A 21335-nucleotide genomic window follows, 5' to 3' on the forward strand; every position below is an offset into this window, starting at 1 on the left:
GGATTTGAGTCCCTGGCGGCGTAGTGTGTTACTGATGGTAGGCTTTGTTACTTTGGTCCCAGCTCTCTGCAGGTCATTCACTAGGTCCCCCCCGTGTGGTTCTGGGATTTTTGCTCACCGTTCTTGTGATCATTTTGACCCCAAGGGGTGAGATCTTGCGTGGAACCCCAGATCGAGGGAGATTATCAGTGGTCTTGTATGTCTTCCATTTCCTAATAATTGCTCCCACAGTTGATTTCTTCAAACCAAGCTGCTTACCTATTGCAGATTCAGTCTTCCCAGCCTGGTGCAGATCTACAATTTTGTTTCTGGTGTCCTTTGACAGCTCTTTGGTCTTGGCCATAGTGGAGTTTGGAGTGTGACTGTTTGAGGTTGTGCACAGGTCTCTTTTATACTGATAACAAGTTCAAACAGGTGGCATTAATACAGGTAACGAGTTGAGGACAGAGGAGCCTCTTAAAGAAGAAGTTACAGGTCTGTGATAGCCAGAAATCTTGCTTGTTTGTAGGTGACCAAATACTATAATTTGCAAATCCTACAATGTGATTTTCTGGATTTTTTTTCTTCTCATTTTGTCTGTCATAGTTGAAGTGTACCTATAATGAAAATTTCAGGCCTCTCTCATCTTTTTAAGTGGGAGAACTTGCACAATTGATGGCTGACTACATACTTTTCTGCCCCACTGTATAAAACCACCAGTTTAATAGAGTTTACTATGGCACAGATTGGGCTACATTACAGTTAACATTGCAGGGGAAAGAAGGAATTTATGCAAATTGCCAAAGACCACATATAACGTAGCACAATGATCACATGCTTAGCACATTATACATACACCCACATATCATCAGGTTACTACTCAAGACAAGTGGTCAATTAACTTAATGGATCTGTCTTATTTATGACTTGTCTCATTCTCCAGTTGTGAGTGGTTTGGTTTATGACTGATGTCCCTGTAGAGAGAGAGGGGGGGGGGGATCTATTTCCTGTCTTGGCCTGTAGAGCATCAATATATGAAAGCACATTGTCTAGGTCCCCACACAATGAGCTGAGATCAAGACAGCATCACTGCCATGACACTCTACATTCCCATACTATTTTATTTATTTTATTTAACTAGGCAAGTCTGTTAAGAACAAATTCTTATTTACAATGACGGCCTATCCCGGCCAAACCCCGGACGATACTGGACGAATTGTGCGCCGCACTATGGGACTCCCAATCATGGCCGGTTGCGATACAGCCTGGAAACGAACCAGGGTCTGTAGTGATGCCTCTAGCACTGAGATACAGTCCCTTAGACCTCTGCGCCACTCTGGAGCCCAAATCTACCCGAGTTCTAATTCTATCCACACGCTAAATGATGTCAGTCCTGTTTAACATGACCAGTAACAAAAACAAACACAATCCTCTGCTTGGAAGTTGTTTTGAGGTTAAACCAGAGTCACAGAATATAATGATAGGATAGGAGACATGCTAAGTCTAGCTCCCAGTGGTGAGAGCAGAGCTGGGGATTTCATCTGGCTTTGTGTCTGTTGTTCACTTGTAATTGTCACACCACACCCAGGGTGGTACAAACCAGGCCAGGCTAGTTTTTTCAGCCCTGCAGCATTGGCACATAATGTTGATTGTTAGCACAGCCAATGTGCAGTAGAAGATTATCATGATCATATATGGCTTGATGCCAATGCCCACAGTAGCGCTATATACACGCTTTCCTCACTGTAGCAGTCCTAATCCAACTATACTGTACTTACCACCCAACTAGCCTGATCTCACTTCTAAAAGAGAGACAGAGCGTTAGAAAGCACAGTGGTAAGAAAATGGGAGTGAAGTGGGAGGACAGAGAAAGAGAGATTCCACTTGCTTTGGTAATCTAAACATATGTTTCCCAAGCCATTTGAATTGAACTGAGAGATGGAGAACGAGAGAGAATGAGAGGGAGATTAGTTGTGGGAGAGTGCCATCGGGAATGAGTGGAAACATTGGCAAGATAGTCCTCTGTCCATCTTTTTTAAATTTGCTATACTCCCTGACTGTCTAGCTTTAGTGAGTTGGACAGTTAAGTAACTGTATAAATGTAGGTCCATTTGAATTCCTACACAGTTTCCATTCAGTTTTTGTTATTTTAAATTAGTGAGTTTGTTCGATTATTTTATTTAAAAAGAAAAATCACTCAAACAACCCATGTGGTCCGTATGTTTGACATTCTTGCATTAGGCAATGCATGGTTCTGCTATTGTCATGGCAACGACCCTCTATGGAGCAGTGGCCCATCTAAAGACAACCTACAGATTTTCTTAAGCAGACAGACACTCTTAAGTAAGATAAATATGTCAGTCCTGAGCTTACTGGTTCATTGACACTTTGTCAACATGTGTGCTTTATGATGTCAGATCAGTTGTCGTCTGAGACATTATTACTGATGATTGGACGACATTAACTGTATCTTGGAAAGTCTACAAATTCTAGTCTACACATCAAATTTACATGGAATTGTTGTGCAATTTAAATGTTTAAATATGAAACTATTTGTGAAAAGATTAAATGTAATTTTAGTTTTTAAAATGAGAGAATTATTTTCACAAGTCAAATATGCTCAATCAGTGGCCACGCTCACGTGAATAGGCATTGGTTGGAAATGATGAACCAACACCTTTTCTACATTTCTATAAGATCCCCAATGACCCAATTCACAGCGAACTAAGCCAACTTCAGCGTGAGCTATGGTTGCAAATGGTTGAACAACTACAACCTAACGAAATTAACATTGTGTTCCCGATGATGTGAGGACTGATGGCCATATGTTTAAAAGAGCAAATTTCAATGGGAGGGTGACGATAGCCATGCTGGAAAGATGAATTTCGCCTATACCAGCCAGAAAACAGCATGAGCTTATAGTATGGCAAATTGGTGTGAACTTTGAACTCTTATTCACCAAAGAAATGATACATCCGAGACATTGAGTTATCAGCAGCAGCTGTAAATGTGCGTGGCCTAGGAAAGGACGAACAATCTCCTCAGAATGACAGGGTATTCCTTTTCCGAATGGGCGGTTATTTAGAATGCATAAGATTCCCGCGCTTTCTTTCAAACCCAACCCCCTTTCTTTGTGTAACCAGCCGTCATATCGGTTTCGTCCTCTAGGGACGTTTTCTTTTATGACATAATTAGTAATCAATGTATGATCAATCCTGTGTATATGTACTTCTGTGTGACTATTTAGGTATTTAGTAAATAAATAATTCAACCAAATTTTGTATTGCTGATTCAACTGGTTAGCCAGGGTTTGTGAAGATAATCAAGTTTTACGACGTTCAGATGAGACTGAATAAGGTGACGATTAATAATTGTCTGCTATTGATATAAAAGATTACCAGGTCTTTAAGAGTTTATTCGGAAGACAACGGCTCTATAAACATTATTCCGTGGTGCCCTGACTTCCTAGTTAATTACATTTACATGATTAGTTTAATCAGGTAATATTAATTACAGAGAATTGATTTTGTAAAATAGCATGTCATATAATTTAATCCATAGTAAAGACACGGCACCAGCATTCAGACAAAAGAACAGCCCATTTTACAAGATGCATCTGGTTTTACACAGGGATCATCTTCAGATCACCAAGTTACCTTTGTCCATAGATATACACATTACTTAAGGCGCTGGCTAATATACGAGACCTTGAGGAAAACCGAAAGATGAAATTAAGTTAGAATCCTTTGCCTGACTGGGTAATTAGATTGGGTTAAGGAGCAGCAAATCCACTTAACGGTCAGCAAATTTTAATTTGTCGACAGCTCTGGTGTCTTACGCCCCTGTCCACTGCTCGTACCTCCACTCCTTCAGTGTGATTGTGGTAGGATCTTTCTTTCTTTCCTTCCAGGAATAACCTTGGTTGGAAAACCCATCAGCTCAGTCACTGTGGGGGATAGAGATATGGATTGGGAAGTACCCCTAACATACAGGGAATAGCGGGGGGTCTGAAAACGGGTTATTATTATGATCCTCTGTCAGACAGGAGAGGAAATTAGGTTGTCTAGGCCAGGCCCTGAGAACAAACACAAACACCTCAGAGCTTTGGACAATGAGATCACCACACTTTGCATAGAGGAAGGAAACAAGTCAATTTCACAGCCAATCCACAGATACTACTAGCCTCTACCCATGACACATGGTTCAATACATCACTTTATGCCATAGGAAACCAACAAGAGGAATATGCCTTGGCAAAACTGATAGAACAACCTGTAACAGAGACAACCCAATCAAGACTTAGAAAAGCAGAAGTGGCAGAGGGGTGAGATGAGAAACAGGGGACCTGCAGAGACACCTCTGAGGTTAGAGACCCAGCTGTCGTGAGACAGCTGAACGCACCTCCCTGCTCTGAGACATCATGTCTACCAGCTACACATAGCTCCCACTTCCACCCTACGCAATCTCCCCACCCAGCTAGGAGCCCTGGGGCAGGGCTGGGGACAGTCACTGGGACCCCCACCAGTATCCAGGCTGTGGGACATGGTGATAGGGAGAGACCATCCCAGCATTGGGTCAGAGAGACACATATGGAATCAGATACACCATCAGAACACACTCTTCAGATTACAGTGATAAAACCACATCCTCTCAATTAACACTGATCTGGAGGTGTGTCATGTGAGCCACAGAAACACCATGCTATATTGCTCATTGATTCTCATGGTTGAGGTGAATGGATACTTTAAGTCAACTGATATAGCATGCTTGTCATGCCAGAGACTGGTGCACATGTGGTGCCACTGGCCTTCATCAAAGCAATGGAAGGCATCTCAGCATAGCACAGTACTCTGTATATGAAGACATCTAGGTCCAGTAACATGGGAATGCTTAAAGCAGGCTGGACGTGCTGCTCTGTTTAATGTTAAAACATTAAACAGTTGGTCTGTAATCTAGTTTTCTGAGGACACCATAAAACTTCAACTTCACAAAGAAGAAAGTGAAACTGGAAGAGAAAGAAATAAGGACATTATCACAATGAGCGCCAGCCACCCAGACCCATTTAACCAGATCGTTATGCTTAAAGTTCAAAGTGTTACCTCTTAACTGGAAAAAACGACACCATAAGAGTCTGACTTTAGTCGACATCTGGCGAGAGCCAAGAAATTCTCTTACCAAGCCAGGAGCACAGAGATAAAAGAGTACACGTGCTATTTCCAAAGTCTTTAAAGCGCTGCTGTTAGTCCAGACTCAGAGAGCACACACAGATGAAAGTGGCAGAGCTTGTGTCAGACCTGTAAACATCCAGTCAATGTGTGACTCAACTATTTAAAACACAGACTCCTCCTAATTTCCTAAATCAATCTACTGGTGATGTCTCTACTATGAGTCAGAGAAATGTGATGATAACCAGGTTGTATGTACTTTTGCTTTCATTTGACGAGCCGAGCAGGGAATTTTTTTAATCTTCCAATTCTCAAAACCCCCAAACATAACTTTTTCTTGCCCTCATATCATCACCATACAGTCTCATAGGGATGTGTCACACTGCTTTTGTGTTGTGTCAAAATATGGCAAAGAATCAAGTTTAAAGTTTTATTAGTCTTATGTATAGGATACACATGGTATACCCCATTCAACGAAATACTTACTTGCCAGTTCCTTCGACAATGCAACAACAATAATAGATAATACAATATAAGAATACGAAAATAAAGTAAATGGCTCAGTAGAATAGAATAAACATTTTAAATTGAGCATAATACAGGAAGGCACAATTTATAGTACAATACTCACACTTGTATCAGAGAAATGGGGGATCGAGGGGATAATTGTGTAGTATTAGGGTTTCCTATCGCTACGTAATGCATATCACTTGAAATCTGGACCCAATGAGCTACATCTTGGCACAGAAAGAATGTGTCTTCATGAGAATCTTGTTGTGCAACGCCGATAGCACACCGACCCGGAACAACAAGTTAAAGGTGTGCTTGATCTTCACCAGGCTGCCTTGGATTGAATCCGTTTGAGTGTGGCTATATCACTAGGCTAATGAAAAAGGCACATACTATTAATTTGGTCCGTTGGTTCACTATTCACCATACCTTCACTTCTTCCTCAGAGAGGAACACTTGTGCTTAACTGAGGGCATGTCTTCCTTTGGTGACTCATTCTAACCCCGAGGCCAGCCCACAGGACAATAAAGTGCTATGACCCGTATGTGCCTTCAACAAGCGGGACACTTCCACGAGAATGTATCAGTACCCTTGAGGTCCAAATACAGAAAAAGCAACATGGCAAGATATCCCAACTTCTACCCCACATGTAACCCCCCCACATACACATACAGGTCATCAGTTGTGAAATCCAGTACAGATGTAAGCAAGGTGCTCCTGAACCCTTTTTGACCCTTCATCATTTAAACATATCAGATTCTCTTGCTCTAGCACTTCTGCATGTGATGGACATGTCTACCCCGGGAGTTTCAGGTATTTTCCCAATGAGTCGTACAGGGTCAGAATAACCAGAAATACCCAGGTCATGTGACAAGAGAAAGCCAATGAGTAACAGATTTAGCAGTCTGCTTGTTGTCACATGAGAAAGTGTGTGAGAGAGAGACTATTTGCACATCATTACAACATTGTATCTAGACATAATATGACATTTGAAATGTCTTGATTCTTTTGGAACCTTTGCAAGTGTAATGTTTAGTGTTAATGTTTTATTGTTTATTATCTAGTTCACTTGCTTTGGCAATGTAACCATATGTTTCTCATGCCAATAAAGCCCGATAAATTGAAAGAGAGAGAGAGAATCAACTAAACAGTGCATAGGATAAGACAGATGGTATGTTGTTGGAAATTCAACAGGCAGATGTACACTGAGTGTACAAAACATTAAAAACATATTCTCTTCACTGAGCAGGTGAATCCAGGTGAAAGCTATGATCCCTTATTGATGTCACTTGTTAAATCCACTTCAATCAGTGTAGATGAATGGGAGGAGACAGGTTACATAAGGATTTTAAGCCTTGAGACAATTGAGACACGTATTGTGTATGTGTGCCATTCAGTGAGTGAATGGGCAAGACAAAATATTTAAGCGCCTTTGAAAGTGGTATGGCAGTAGGTGCCAGGCGCACCAGTTTTTGTCAAGAACGGCAATGCTGCAAAGTTTTTCACACTTAACAGTTTCCTGTGTGTATCAAGAATGATCCACCACCCAAAGGACATCCAGCCAATTAGACACAACTGTGGGATGCATTGGTGTCAACATGTGCCAGCATCCCTGTGGAACACTTGACACCTTGTAGTCCATGCCCCGATGAATTGAGGCTGTTCTGAGGGCATAAATGGGTGGGGCAAGTTAATATTAGGAAGGTGTTATTAATGTTTTGTACACTCAGTGTTTACTGTATAACAACTCCTGAGTTGTATTATTTAGAACTAAACAAAGGAAACCTTGATTGTAACAACTGTGATTTGGAACTGTTTCCTCTGAACACTTCTTTCTCAAACGTTATCTACGACTGTTAAATATGATTTTCTGAAAAGATTCTTTGAAATACCACCAATATCAGCAAAGAAAGAACGGGGAACTTGGTCAAACTGAAGTAGACATTATACACAAAATAGAGGAACCTAATTTTCACTCCTGTAAAAACGGATGCCATACTTCCCCCCCCAAGTCGTTAACAAACTAAGGCTAATTGGTCTGCTTCATTCAAAAAGACCCCTACGTGCCACATGTGCCTACCAGTCTCAGAGCCTTCAACACTACTGAACAGCTGAGCCTAGTCATGACGAATCAGCCAGACAGATGGGAAGAAGAGAAGAGCACAGGTCTGAATTGTTCCTGTCCTCTCCAACCCCAAACATGAAACTCTAACTCAGTTTGTTTTCATCCATTTATTGTTGTCACATTCCAGCTTCTCTCCTCATTTCATGGTGATATGTAATTAAAAGTCCAGAGAGAGACCAGTGAAAACCACCATATGGCTAACTGGGATGCACGCCCATTGTTTTGTGGAGACATGGAGACTTCTGGGAAAAGTTTAGTAATTAGGTATGACCGCAGAGCGGTGGAGTTCCCTGTGGAGCAAACCCTTCTGAAGGACGGAAGGTCAAGCAGTCAAGCAGGCTGTACCTCCACCAGGGTCCTCTGACAGAGAGGGGTGAGCAATTAGTTTCCCTTCTACCTTACATAATCAGGGTCGGAGGTCAGAGGGTAGGAGAGACTCCTGCTGGCCACAGTGAGGATAGACCCAGGACCCAAGCAGAGAGCAGACGGACAACTGACAAGACACTAACACCTCTAGGAACAGCAGGGTCTCCTGTTAAGAACTAACTGGAATGTAGAGGTTCTGCATGTTATTACCCAAGAACAGACAACACTCTTTCACATCTCTTGTCTAAAATGATATTAGAGGACCTCAGTCATGTGTGATTTGGCTTCCCCCACCAGAGACCCCCATTTGACTTTGATGGGGGGGCCTTGGGTTGTTTTAGTAAAATGAAATGAGTGTATATGGGGCCGGAGAGGAAGTGAGCAGCACAGGGGCACTGAGACAGCACTAGTGGCTGCAGGTAAGGGGGAATAAATAACTGGCATGTCTGGAATCTGCCTCTGAAGGGGAGATGCTGGTTTGGACAGTGTGTGTTGGGGTCTTTGAATGGCTCTTACTGTTAGGGGTCTTTCTACCAATGTGAGGGGAGAGGGCAGGTCATGTACTTTATGACTGCACTAGTCTTCGCATTTGGTAGCAATTTACTTTAAACGGCCGCGGTGTGATTCAGAGATATTTATGGAAATATGGGGCATGTGGAATGTCAAGATAAGAGAGAATGAAAATAAAGGAGTCTGAGATAGTCTCACTGGTCAAAAGTCTAAATAATACAACAATGTCTCATGCCCAAAGTCAACATGCCACATGGTGGGATAACAATCCATTTTTTGTTATTACCATGTCCTCTTTACTGAAATATAATCCTCAAATTTTTAAGTACAACTACATCCTTCCTATTAACAGTCATTTGTTTCAACAGTAAAACAGAGAGATCAGACATACTTCAGTGACTCCTCGGTTCCGTCCGAGCTGCTGCCTCCCTGAGCTGGTCCTATGTCCGTGGTCTCACTCTCGCTGTGGGTCTCAGGGGTTTTGGCGACGGAGTTCTCCTGCTCTGGGAGAGAAGTGCGGTGCCCCAGGCTCCTTGCCCCATGGTGCTCTGGAAGAGGGGTGCGGCATCCCTGGCTCCCTGTACTCCCGAGGCTCCCTGCCCCTAGGTCCTCTGGAAGAGGGGTGCGGCATCCCTGGCTCCCTGTACTCCCGAGGCTCCCTGCCCCTAGGTGCTCTGGAAGAGGGGTGCGGCATCCCTGGCTCCCTATACTCCCGAGGCTCCCTGCCCCTAGGTGCTCTGGAAGAGGGGTGCGGCATCCCTGGCTCCCTGTACTCCCGAGGCTCCCTGCCCCTAGGTGCTCTGGAAGAGGGATGAAGCATCCCTGGCTCCCTGTACTCCCGAGACTCCCTGCCCCTAGGTGCTCTGGAAGAGAGGTGCGGCATCCCTGGCTCCCTGTACTCCCGAGGCTCCCTGCCCCTAGGTGCTCTGGAAGAGGGGTGAAGCATCCCTGGCTCCCTGTACTCCTGAGGCTCCCTGCCCCTAGGTGCTCTGGAAGAGGGGTGCGGCATCCCTGGCTCCCTGTACTCCCGAGGCTCCCTGCCCCTAGGTGCTCTGGAAGAGGGGTGCGGCATCCCTGGCTCCCTGTACTCCCGAGGCTCCCTGCCCCTAGGTGCTCTGGAAGAGGGGTGCGGCATCCCTGGCTCCCTGTACTCCCGAGGCTCCCTGCCCCTAGGTGCTCTGGAAGAGGGGTGCGGCATCCCTGGCTCCCTGTACTCCCCGCCCCATGGTGCCTCTCTCTGCTCTCCCCGGCCCGCTTGGCCTCAGAACAGTGCTTTATAGCCTGTAGCTGAGACAGGGGCACTATGTCACCCCCCTGGGGTCGGTGCCAGATAGTCCGCCGTTCCACGGAATTGTAGTAGTAGAAGCGGCCGCTCTGGGGGTCAAACAGCTCCCACCACTGTTTACCATCGGCCTGACGAATGGCGGTGCCCAAAGGAGGGTCCCATCCGCATTCGCTGGTGGCCAGGTTCAGGTACATGTGCTCTCGAGAGCGTGGCTCCAGGATCTCTACCCAATCAGGACTGAAAACAGACACAAGAAATAGTGTTGTTAGAACTGAGAACAACGAGGAAGAGGGAAACAGATTTGAAGCCATTAATAACACAAACAATTGGTTCGGTCTGGAAATCCTACTGAAATTACCATCCCTGTTACATGCTGCTCATCCAACAAACAATCTGTAAACAACTTACACAGTCAAACACGGACTACAAAGCAAACACCTTCAGATGACCCATATGGAGAGTATGAATGTTAGCGACCACAACACGTGTCCATCTGTATGTGAGACAATGCTATAGAACGCTGGTTCAGCAGTGATGTCAACCATCTGGTGGGCAGAGGAGCAGCAAGAGTCGCACTGTGCGTCTGTAATATGCGACAGGTGGACACACTCAGGACAGCACTAGGACCACAGCCAGCAGGCCTGGAAAGCACCATCCGCTCCAGGAGCATCACACAGGGAATGGCGTAAGGAACACTAGCAGCTAACTCAGCAGAACACAGAGGTTTGGGTGGGGATTGGGAGACACTGGCCCACATACACACAGACAGGGTACAGGGGAATGTGTCACTAAGAGGGTAACCTGTCAGATTGAATCAAAATGTGTTCCTGACTTAACTGAAAAGTGATACAGTTCTACAAGCTCATTCTGATATTTGATGATGAGTGTGATGACGTTATGATCTAGTTATCTGATGCAGAGCAGCTTTAAGTGTGCCAATGAATCCACGAGGGACCACAGCCAGCAGGAGCCTGTGTCCTCCTACTGGGCTGAGAACCAGGCTGGGGGCTGGTGAGGAGAGAGGTAGAAGGTAGACACAGGGTCTCTTTCCCTTTCCCTCCAGTTTGGGACATGTCCAGGGTACCTGTGGTAGCGAGGGGGCGCAGGGTGCCCAACACGACCCACAGTACCTAACGCATGCCCACATTTGTTCCTCGTGATCCTGCCAAATAAGTCCCCTGCACCACCAGCCTCAAAATAGCCTCAGAAGGGCAAAGTGCCAGCCAAGTTGACAAGACCGTCTTTGCATTGGGCATAAAGCTCAGTGGAAACTGGAAACAATCTATGTGTTGCCCTGTTCTTCCGCCACATTCAGGTGAAAGTACAAGGGGACAGAGGCCCTCTACACCATCCCTGCCTGTGTGCTGTCACTGTGTGTGTCTCTACTGTCTGCTGGGAAACCACCTGGCTCCCACTCTGAACAAGCACACATTATTCACTGTCACAGAATATGGCTATAATAGGACCAACCTCTTCAAGAAAGAGAGACAAATACATCTGTATCTAATCTGTAAATTAGCCCTGTTTTCTTCTGAGTATCTGCAGTGAAAGTATTTAAGTGTCCACATACATCACTATGTGAGTGCGAGAGTAAGTGAGTGAGTCAGAGAGAGAGAGAGGGAGAAAGATAGACAGAAAGAGAGTGAGAGAGAGTGTTTGGGTCATGACGGATTGGCATGATGTGAGGGGGCAACGTTTACTGGTATCGTACCTGGACCTACCAAGCAGTCAATAGTCCTATTCCACACAACACACCCACAATTGGCCCAGTATCGTCCGGGTTAGGGGAGAGTTTGGCCTGCCGGGATTTCCTTGTCCCATTGCGCTCTAGCGACTCCTTTTGGTGGGCCTGGGTGCCTGTAAGCTGACTGGTCGCCAGCTGGACAGTGTTTCCTCGGACACATTGGTGCGGCTGGCTTCCGGGTTAAGTGAGCAGTGTGTCAAGAAGGAGTGCGGCTTGACAGGGTCGTGTTTCGGAGGACGCATGGCTCTCGATCTTCCCCTCTCCCGAGTCCGTAGGGGAGTTGCAGCGATGGGACAAGACTAACTACCAATTGGATATCATGAATTTGGGGAGAAAAAAAGATAAAAGTACAAAAATAAATAAATGTTACCACTGATGCTCTGTGGCTAAATTATGCTCCTGTGGTTGGATATTATAATATTATTTTGAAACGTTATATATTTTTGTATTTTATTTTTGCCTCTTGGGACCCCTATGGGTTTAGGCCCTGACTCACACAATTGACCAGCCACATTTATTTATTATGCAGTTTATTATTTTTTTAATTATTAATTCATTTATGAATATACATTTTTTATTTTAGTCTTCCCTGGTGGTCTAGTTTTGAGTAGTCGGCTCTCTCACCGCCACGGCCCGGGGTTCGATTCCCGGTCAAGGAATATACATTTGGGGCAGCAGGTAGCCTAGTAGTTAGAGCCAGTAACCTAAAGGTTACTAGATCGAATCCCAGAGCTGACAAAGTAAAAATCTGCCGTTCTGCCCCTGAACAAGGCAGTTAACCCACTGTTCCTAGGCCGTCATTGTAAATAAGAATTTGTTCTTAACTAACTGCCTAGTTTAAATAAAGGTTAAATAAATTAAATTAATTAATAATCCTCCCCCATCTGACGATTAGCATTGAGAGCGGGATCCTGAATCCTCCAGTGGTTGGTGGCTACAGTAAGAAAATAATATATATATACTTTTCTTACTGCAGCCAGGAAGTAAGACCCTTATGCAACCATTGTACCCCATGCTGCTCCCAGGGACAAATGAATGCAGGAGCTTACTGGGGCTAAAGCCCCTGGGTGAACCAATAGGCAGGAAACAATTCATAAAAATAAAGGAAATATGTACAGTATATACAGTGCCTTGCGAAAGTATTCGGCCCCCTTGAACTTTGCGATCTTTTGCCGCATTTCAGGCTTCAAACATAAAGATATAAAACTGTATTTTTTTGTGAAGAATCAACAACAAGTGGGACACAATCATGAAGTGGAACGACATTTATTGGATATTTCAAACTTTTTTAACAAATCAAAAACTGAAAGATTGGGCGTGCAGAATGATATATATATATCAGCATGGATCCGCATGGGGTACAATGGTTGCATAAGGGCCTTACTTCCTGGGAAATAAACTGTTGTTAGGACACTAAGTGGAACCAGTGTCTCGCAGTCTGCATAACCACAGGTAAAGTTAAACACTACTGTCACGCCCTGGTCAAAGTATTTTGTGTTTATCTTTATTATTTGTTCAGGCCAGGGTGTGACATGGGGTTATTGTATTGTCCTATTATCTCGTTGTCTCGGATTGGGAACCGTATTTAGGTAGCCTGAGTTTCACTTAGTATTTCGTGGGTGATTGTCCTATCTGTCCTATGTGTACTCTCTGTTAGTTTGCACAAGTATAGGCTGTTTTTGGTTTTCGTTTATTGTTTTGTAGTGTTCGTGTTTAGTCGTGTTTACGTTTGTTTAAATAAACATGGATCGCAATCGACACGCTGCAGTTTGGTCCGACTCTCCTTCATCACAACTAGAAAGCCGTAACAGAATCACCCACCACCAACGGTCCAAGCGGCGTGTCAACAGGCAGGAGCAGCCGAAAGAGGAGAGGCAACAAAGGCAGCAACAGCGGTGTTATGAGGAGGTTATGGACAGCAGAAGCATGGAGTATACGACGTGGGATGAAATAGACAGGTGGGCGGCCGACCCAGAGAGAGTGCCTGAGCCTGCCTGGGATTCGCTAGAGCAGTGCGAAGAGGGCTATAGGCGAATGGAGTTGGAGAAACAGACACGGCGGCGCAGAGCGAAACCCGAGAGTCACCCCAAAAAATTTATTGGGGGGGGGGCTCAGAGGGAGAGTGGCTGAGTCAGGAGATAGACCTGAGCCAACTCTCCCTGTTTATCGTGAGGAGCCAAGGAGGAGACCAGAACCAGAGCCGGTGTTGGAGGTGAGCGAAACAGAGACTGTGAAGGAGTTAATGGGGAAATTGGAGGAGAGAGAAATGAGGGAGTTGCTGTGTTGGTGCTTTTTGCATGGGATTCACCCGACGGAACGTGTTGGGGATTTGATGGCACCTGGGTTAGCGCTCCATACTCGTCCTGAGGTGCGTGTTAGTCGGCTGGTGAAGTTGGTGCCAGCCTCACACACCAGGCCTCCTGTGCACATCCCTAGCCTTGCACGTCCTGTGCCATCACTGCTCTCAAGATCTCCAGTACGCCTTCACGGTCTAGCCCATCCTGTGCCACCTCCACACTCCAGTCCTCCGGTAGCAGCTCCCCGCACCAGGCTTCCTGTGCGTGTCCTCGATCCAGTACCACCAGTTCCAGCACTACGCACCAGGCCTTCAGTGCGCCTCGCCTGTTCAGCGCAGACAGCGCTTTTCTCCTCTCCTGCGCTGCTGGAGTCTCCCGCCTGTTTAGCACAGCTAGAGCCTTTCTCCTCTCCTGCGCTGCCAGAGTCTCTCGCCTGTTCAGCGCAGCCAGTGCTTTTCTCCTCTCCTGCGCTGCTGGAGTCTCCCGCCTGTTTAGCGCAGCTAGAGCCTTTCTCCTCTCCTGCGCTGCCAGAGTCTCCCGCCTGTTCAGCGCAGACAGAGCTGCCAGCCTGCATGGAGCAGCCAGAGCTGTCAGTCTGCATGGAGCAGCCAGAGCTGTCAGTCTGCATGGAGCAGCCAGAGCTGTCAGTCTGCATGGAGCAGCCAGAGCTGTCAGTCTGCATGGAGCAGCCAGAGCTGTCAGTCTGCATGGAGCAGCCAGAGCTGTCAGTCTGCATGGAGCAGCCAGAGATGTCAGTCTGCATGGAGCAGCCAGAGCTGTCAGTCTGCATGGAGCAGCCAGAGCTGTCAGTCTGCATGGAGCAGCCAGAGCTGTCAGTCTGCAAGGAGCTGCCAGTCTGCAAGGAGCTGCCAGTCTGCAAGGAGCTGCCAGTCAGCACGGAGCCGCCAGAGCTGTCAGTCTGTAAGAAGCCGCCAGAGCTGTCAGCCTATATGGAGCAGCCAGTGCCGCCAGTCTGCCCAGTGCCGCCAGTCTGCCCAGCGTCACCAGTCTGCCCAGCGTCGCCAGTCTGCCCAGCGCCGCCAGTCTGCCCAGCGTCGCCAGTCTGCCCAGCGCCGCCAGTCTGTCAGGATCAGTTAGATCCACCAGTCAGCCAGGATCCACCAGTCTGCCAGTAGTGCCAGTCGGCCAGAATCTGCCAGACTCTTCCAGGATCCGCCAGTCGGCCAGACTCTTCCAGGATCCGCCAGTCGGCCAGACTCTTCCAGGATCCGCCAGTCGGCCAGACTCTTCCAGGATCCGCCAGTCGGCCAGACTCTTCCAGGATCCGCCAGTCGGCCAGACTCTTCCAGGATCCGCCAGTCGGCCAGACTCTTCCAGGAACCCGCCAGTCGGCCAGACTCTTCCAGATCCGCCAGTCGGCCAGACTCTTCCAGATCCGCCAGTCGGCCAGGATCTGCCAACCAGCCAGGATCTGGTAGATCTACCTACCTGCCTGAGCTTTCTCTCACTCCTGAGCTTTCTCTCACTCCCGAGCTTTCTCTCACTCCCGAGCTTTCTCTCACTCCCGAGCTTTCTCTCACTCCCGAGCTTTCTCTCACTCCCGAGCTTTCTCTCACTCCCGAGCTTCCCCTCAGTCCCGATCTGCTCCTCAGTCCAGTGGGTTTCTGGGTGAGGTCTACTAGCCCATGGTCGGCGGAGAGGGTGGACTATCCAGGGACGAAGGGAGAGGGGATTAAGACGTTGACTGAGTGGGGTCCTCGTCCCGCGCCGGAGCCGCCACCATGGACAGACGCCCACCCGGACCCTCCCTATTGTTTTGAGGTGCGCACCTTAGGGGGGGGGGGGGGGGGGGGGGGGTTCTGTCACGCCCTGGTCAAAGTATTTTGTGTTTATCTTTATTATTTGTTCAGGCCAGGGTGTGACATGGGGTTATTGTATTGTCCTATTGGGGTTTTTGTAGGCATTGGGATTTGTGGTTGATTAGGGGTGTGTCTTGTATAGGCTTGGCTGCCTGAGGCGGTTCTCAATCTGAGTCAAGTGATTCTCGTTGTCTCGGATTGGGAACCGTATTTAGGTAGCCTGAGTTTCACTTTGTATTTCGTGGGTGATTGTCCTATCTGTCCTATGTGTACTCTGTTAGTTTGCATAAGTATAGGCTGTTTTCGGTTTTCGTTTATTGTTTTGTAGTGTTCGTGTTTAGTCGTGTTTACATTTGTTTAAATAAACATGGATCGCAATCGACACGCTGCAGTTTGGTCCGACTCTCCTTCATCACAACTAGAAAGCCGTAACAACTACTCTAAATGTTTTATAACAATCTAAAATTAAAGCATTACACATGCTCGTGTGACACCTGATTTTCTTCAGGATAACGTATTCTAAATTGAAGCAGGCATGATGTATTGGGAGATTGCTATGGTTATACTCCTGAGAGAGGCACTTAACCCCACAAAAATCAGAAGGGACAATATTGTCTGTGAAGCCTAGACACAATACATCTACTATGCCAGAGGTAAGACAGTGCTTAAGAGAAAATGGTAAAATATATGTTCTCATAATGCTGGTGTTTTGCTCTTAATATTCTCTAGATCTGATAACACATTCCCTCTTCTCCATGGAAGGTACACTGGCCCTTTGTCCCCATCTGGGTCAAGGAGACGTCTGTACCACATGGTTATTCTCTAGGATGACTAAAAATAAGTCAAATAGAAAAACACCTCTCCAAACAGAGAACAAGTGGCAGAGCAGAGCGCTGCATCGAAACCAAAATACCAACATACACACGCAGACTCTGTGTCAGAGGTCTCATTCTGAATAATAACTTTATCTATCACCCACAATTGACAGTTTGGTCCCAAAATAACTTGAATATGTTAAATGGCGTTTTCCCAGAAGGCAAAACAGCTGCATTCTGCTCATGGTATCTCCATTGTTTTAAAACAACCCAAAGTGTAAATGGCAATTTTCCCAGAAGTGCAAAACATAGGAATTGGACATTGCATTGTCTAAAAATAGGGCAACACACTGTCATTGTTATGTTTTGGCTTTTAATCTAACTCAAATTCCAGTCCAGCTTAAATTGATTCCTTCAGAGAGAAACTATTGTGAAGAAACAGTTTTCTTCCAAGTACCTCAGTCACAGTGAACGGAGCAGACAGGAGCCGATACACAATGGGTTCTGTACTGGCTAACAGGAGCCATACAAGTTGACGTAAAAGGCAAATAAGTCTGCTAACGGCTGAAGTGGAACTTATCGTTCCAATACTAGTGTGGCATGTCTGATTCACCGATAGTGCTGCATCAAGTCAACAGAAATCGAAACCAATGGGGCATAACTAGCGCTGGCACAATTATCATACAAGCGTGTAATAGTCGGTTAAGGATGAACACAGTTATGAAAATGAAATAACCATCATAACCGTTAAAAAAAAGAATACCTATTATTACTATTCATGTTTTTGCCTGCTACATAAGTTCTGTTATAGTCACAGACATGATTGAACCAGTTTTAGAAACTTCAGAGTGTTTTCTATCCACACCTACTAATCATATGCATATAATATATTCCTGGCATGAGTAGCAGGAAGTTGAAATGATGCACGCTTTTTATCAAAAAGTAGAAATGCTGCCCCCTATCTCTAAGAAGTTAAGAACAAATTCTTATTTTCAATGACGGCCTAGGAACAGTGGGTTAACTGCCTGTTCAGGGGCAGAACGACAGATTTGTACCTTGTCAGCACGGGGGCTTGAACTTGCAACCTTCCGGTTACTAGTCCAACACTCTAACCACTAGGCTAGTCCAACACTAACCACTAACTAAGTGAATTAAATATCACCAGCTTAAAAACGTAAAAATGTTTGCTAGTTAGCTAGCGATCTTGATGTATTTATCGATGTAATTCTAAATGCATTTGAGGCTAGGTTCACTACATGACCAATGGTATGTGGACACCTGCTCATCGAACATCTTATTCCAAAATCACAAGCATTAATATGGAGTTGGTCCCCCCTTTGCTGCTATAACAGCCTCCACTCTTCTGGGAAGGATTTCTGCTAGATGTTGGAACATTGCTGCTGGGACTTGATTCCATTCAGCCACAAGAGCATTAGTGAGGTCGTGCACTGATTTTGGGCGATTAGGCCTGGCTCGCTGTGGGTGTTCCAATTCATCCCAAGGTGTTTGATGGGATTGAGGTCAGGGCTCAGTGCAGGCCAGTCAATTTCTTCCACATCGATCAACAAACATTTCTGTATGGACCTCGTTTTGTGCACAGCGGTCATTGTCATGCTGAAACAGGAAAGGTCCTTCCCCAAAATGCTGCCACAAAGTTGAAATCAAAGAATCGTCTAAAATGTCATTGTACACTGTAGCGTTTAGGGGCCAAGCCCAAATCATGAAAAACAGCCTCAGACCATTATTCCTCCTACAACCGTTACAGTTGCCTCTATGCATTAGGGGAGGTATTTTTCTCCTGGCATCTGCCAAACAGATTCGTCCGTCGAACTGCCAGATGGTGAAGCGTGATTCATCACTCCAGTGAGAGCGTTTCCACTGCTCCCCAGAGTCCAATGGCAGCGAGCTTTACACCATTCTAGCCAACTTTTGTCATTGAGCATGGTGTTCTTAGGCTTGTATAAGGCTGCTTGGCCATGGAAACCTAATTCATGAAGCTCCCGATGAACATTTATTGTGCTGACGCTGCTTCCAGAGACAGTTAGGAACTCGGTAGTGAGTGTTGCAACAGAGGAGATTATTTTTAAGCACTACACAGTTCAGCACTCGGCTATGCCGTTCTGTGAGCTTGTGTGGCCTACCACTTCGTGGATAAGTCGTTGTTGCTCCTAGATGTTTCCACTTCACAATAATGGCACTTACATTAGACAGGGGCAGCTCTAGCAGGGCAGAAATGTGACGAACTGACTTGTAGGAAAGGTGGCATCTTATGACAGTCCCACGTGGAAAGTCACTGAGCTCTTCAGTAAGGCCATTCTACTGCCAATGTTTGTCTATGGAGATTGCTTGGCTGTGCTCAATTTTATACACCTGTATACACCTGCGACGGGTGTGGCTGAAACAGCCGAATCCACTAATTTGAAGGGGTGTCCACACACTTCTGTATATATTGTGTATGTGTACCCATGTTAGGACATCTTGTGGAAAAAAAGTTTTAAAGTCACACACAATGCATAAACCTATTATAAACAACAGCAGACCAACCCTGCTGGGAGTGCAGGCTTCTGTTTGAGCTCAGCACAGACACCTGATTCAATGTATCAAACCTAAATAGTTAATAATCAAGTGTGCTATTGCTGGACTGGAAAAGAAGTCTGCTCCCCCGTAGATCAGGGATCAGTGGAGCGAGGTTGGTAACCTCTGGTGTTGACTTTATTTTGTACACCTGAAATTATGCTTGAGTAATAATAGCTTACTTGTTGCTAAAATGTCTAACCTTTACATACAGTTCGAGTTAGCTTACTTGTACATTTTAAAATTATATGAAAGTCCTGATTCTTTGAAGTGAAGTGTTTTAAACTTTAAAATTGTTAGCTTAACTGTTATTCAAGATGAACTAGTGTCGATGTTGATTAATCACAGATTACAATCCTGAAATATAGAGGGAAAGGAATTCAGTCTGTTTCTGTGTTGTATTCTTACATGAACATGACCTTTCTGTTCAGTCATAAGCTCTCCAATTAGTTTTATTTAATTGCCACACTCTTTTCAGGATATCAGCCATGTGAACCCATTTTGCAGCTGATAATGGCATGCAACACCAATGCAGCCATAGGCTTACAGCAGTGGTTCCCAACTCCAGTCCTTGAGTACCCCCAACAGCACACATTTTTGTTGTGGCCCTGGACAAACATACCTGACTCAACTCTGAGGACCTGATGACTAGTTGACAAGCTGAATCAGGTGTATTTGTCCGAGGCTACAATAAACCGTATTGTTGAGGGTACGCGAGGACCGTAGTTGGGAACCACTGGCCTACAGTATGATGGCATTTAGCCTTATGGGCATTTGCAATGCATCCCTTGACATTGTGCATCTGAATCAGAGAATAGCTTTACTCACACATTGTTTACATATTGTTCAGCTATATGTTCTCAATTTAAAAACGATACCAGTAGACAATGTATATGAGGCTAATCATTATATTGGATTTTGTACATACCTTGAGCTGACATGAAATTGTTAAGTGCAAATCCAACCCTTGTAATATAGGTGGTGAAATGTCTGGAGGCAGGAGATGATGGGATCCTTAGCCGCCTCCTACTCCTACCAAATTCAATGCCAGATACTTTTCTCCCAGAAGGTCTGAGTGGCACTTGGAGGTACTGTGATAATCCATTCAAATCGTATTGGTTGCATACACATACAGTTATTGCGGATGTAGTGAAATGCTTATGTTCCTAGCTCCAACAGTGCATTAATATCTAACAATACACAAATCTAAAAAGTTAAAGAATGGAATTAAGAAACATTAGGATGAACAATGTCGGAGTCCAGAGAATAAATATAAATACAGTGTACATACAGTATCAGCCAAAAGTTTAGACGCATCTACTCATTCATTAAATTCTTTATTTTTCTCTATTTTCTACACTGTAGAATAATAGTGAAGAAGTCAAAGCTATGAAATGACACACATTGAATCATGTGGTAACCAAAAAAGTGTTTTATATTTGAGATTCTTCAAAGTAGCCACCCTTGCCTTGACAGATTTGCACACTCTTGGCATTTTCTCATCCAGCTTCATGAGGTAGTCACCTGGAATGCATTTCAATTAACAGGTGTGCCTTGTTAAAAGTTAATTTGTGGAATTTCTTTCCTTCTTAATGCGTTTGAGCCTATCAGTTGTGTTGTGACATGGTAGGGGTGGTATACAGAAGATAGCCTTATGTGGTAAAAGACCAAGTCCATATTATGGCAAGAACATCTCAAAAAGAAATGAGAAACAACAGTCCATCATTACTTTAAGACAATTTAAGACATTCTTCAAGTGCAGTCACAAAAACCATCAAGCGCTATGATGAAACTAGCTCTCATGATGACCGCCACAGCAATGGAAGACCCAGAGTAAACTTTGCTGCAGAGGATAAGTTCATTAGAGTTACTAGCCTCAGAAATTGCAGCCAAAATGTTTCAGAGTTCAAGTAACAGACACATCTCAACATCAACTGTTCAGAGGAGACTGTGTGAAATCAGGCCTTCATGGTCAAATTGCTGCAAAGAAACCACTACAAAATGACGCCAATAAGAAGAGACTTGCTTGGGCCAAGAAACATAAGCAATGGACATTAGACAGGTGGAAATCTGTCCTTTGGTCTGATAAATCTAAATTTCTAATTTTCCGTTCCAACCACTGTGTCTTTGTGAGACGCAGAGTAG

General features: G+C 45.2%; 1 protein-coding gene across 2 annotated transcripts in view; it reads right to left on the reverse strand.

The window, feature by feature from the left end:
• Nucleotides 1–21335, reverse strand: part of LOC109876973 (rho GTPase-activating protein 39) — a 56162-nt gene that overhangs the window by 20596 nt on the left and 14231 nt on the right. For both annotated transcript variants that reach the window (XM_031800372.1, XM_031800421.1), the window contains exon 2: nt 9047–10177. In XM_031800372.1, the coding sequence (XP_031656232.1) occupies nt 9047–10177 (1131 nt within the window). The remainder of the gene's footprint in view (nt 1–9046; nt 10178–21335) is intronic.

This window comes from Oncorhynchus kisutch, linkage group LG1 (assembly GCF_002021735.2).
Source record: "Oncorhynchus kisutch isolate 150728-3 linkage group LG1, Okis_V2, whole genome shotgun sequence".
In the NCBI taxonomy this organism is placed as follows: domain Eukaryota; kingdom Metazoa; phylum Chordata; class Actinopteri; order Salmoniformes; family Salmonidae; genus Oncorhynchus; species Oncorhynchus kisutch.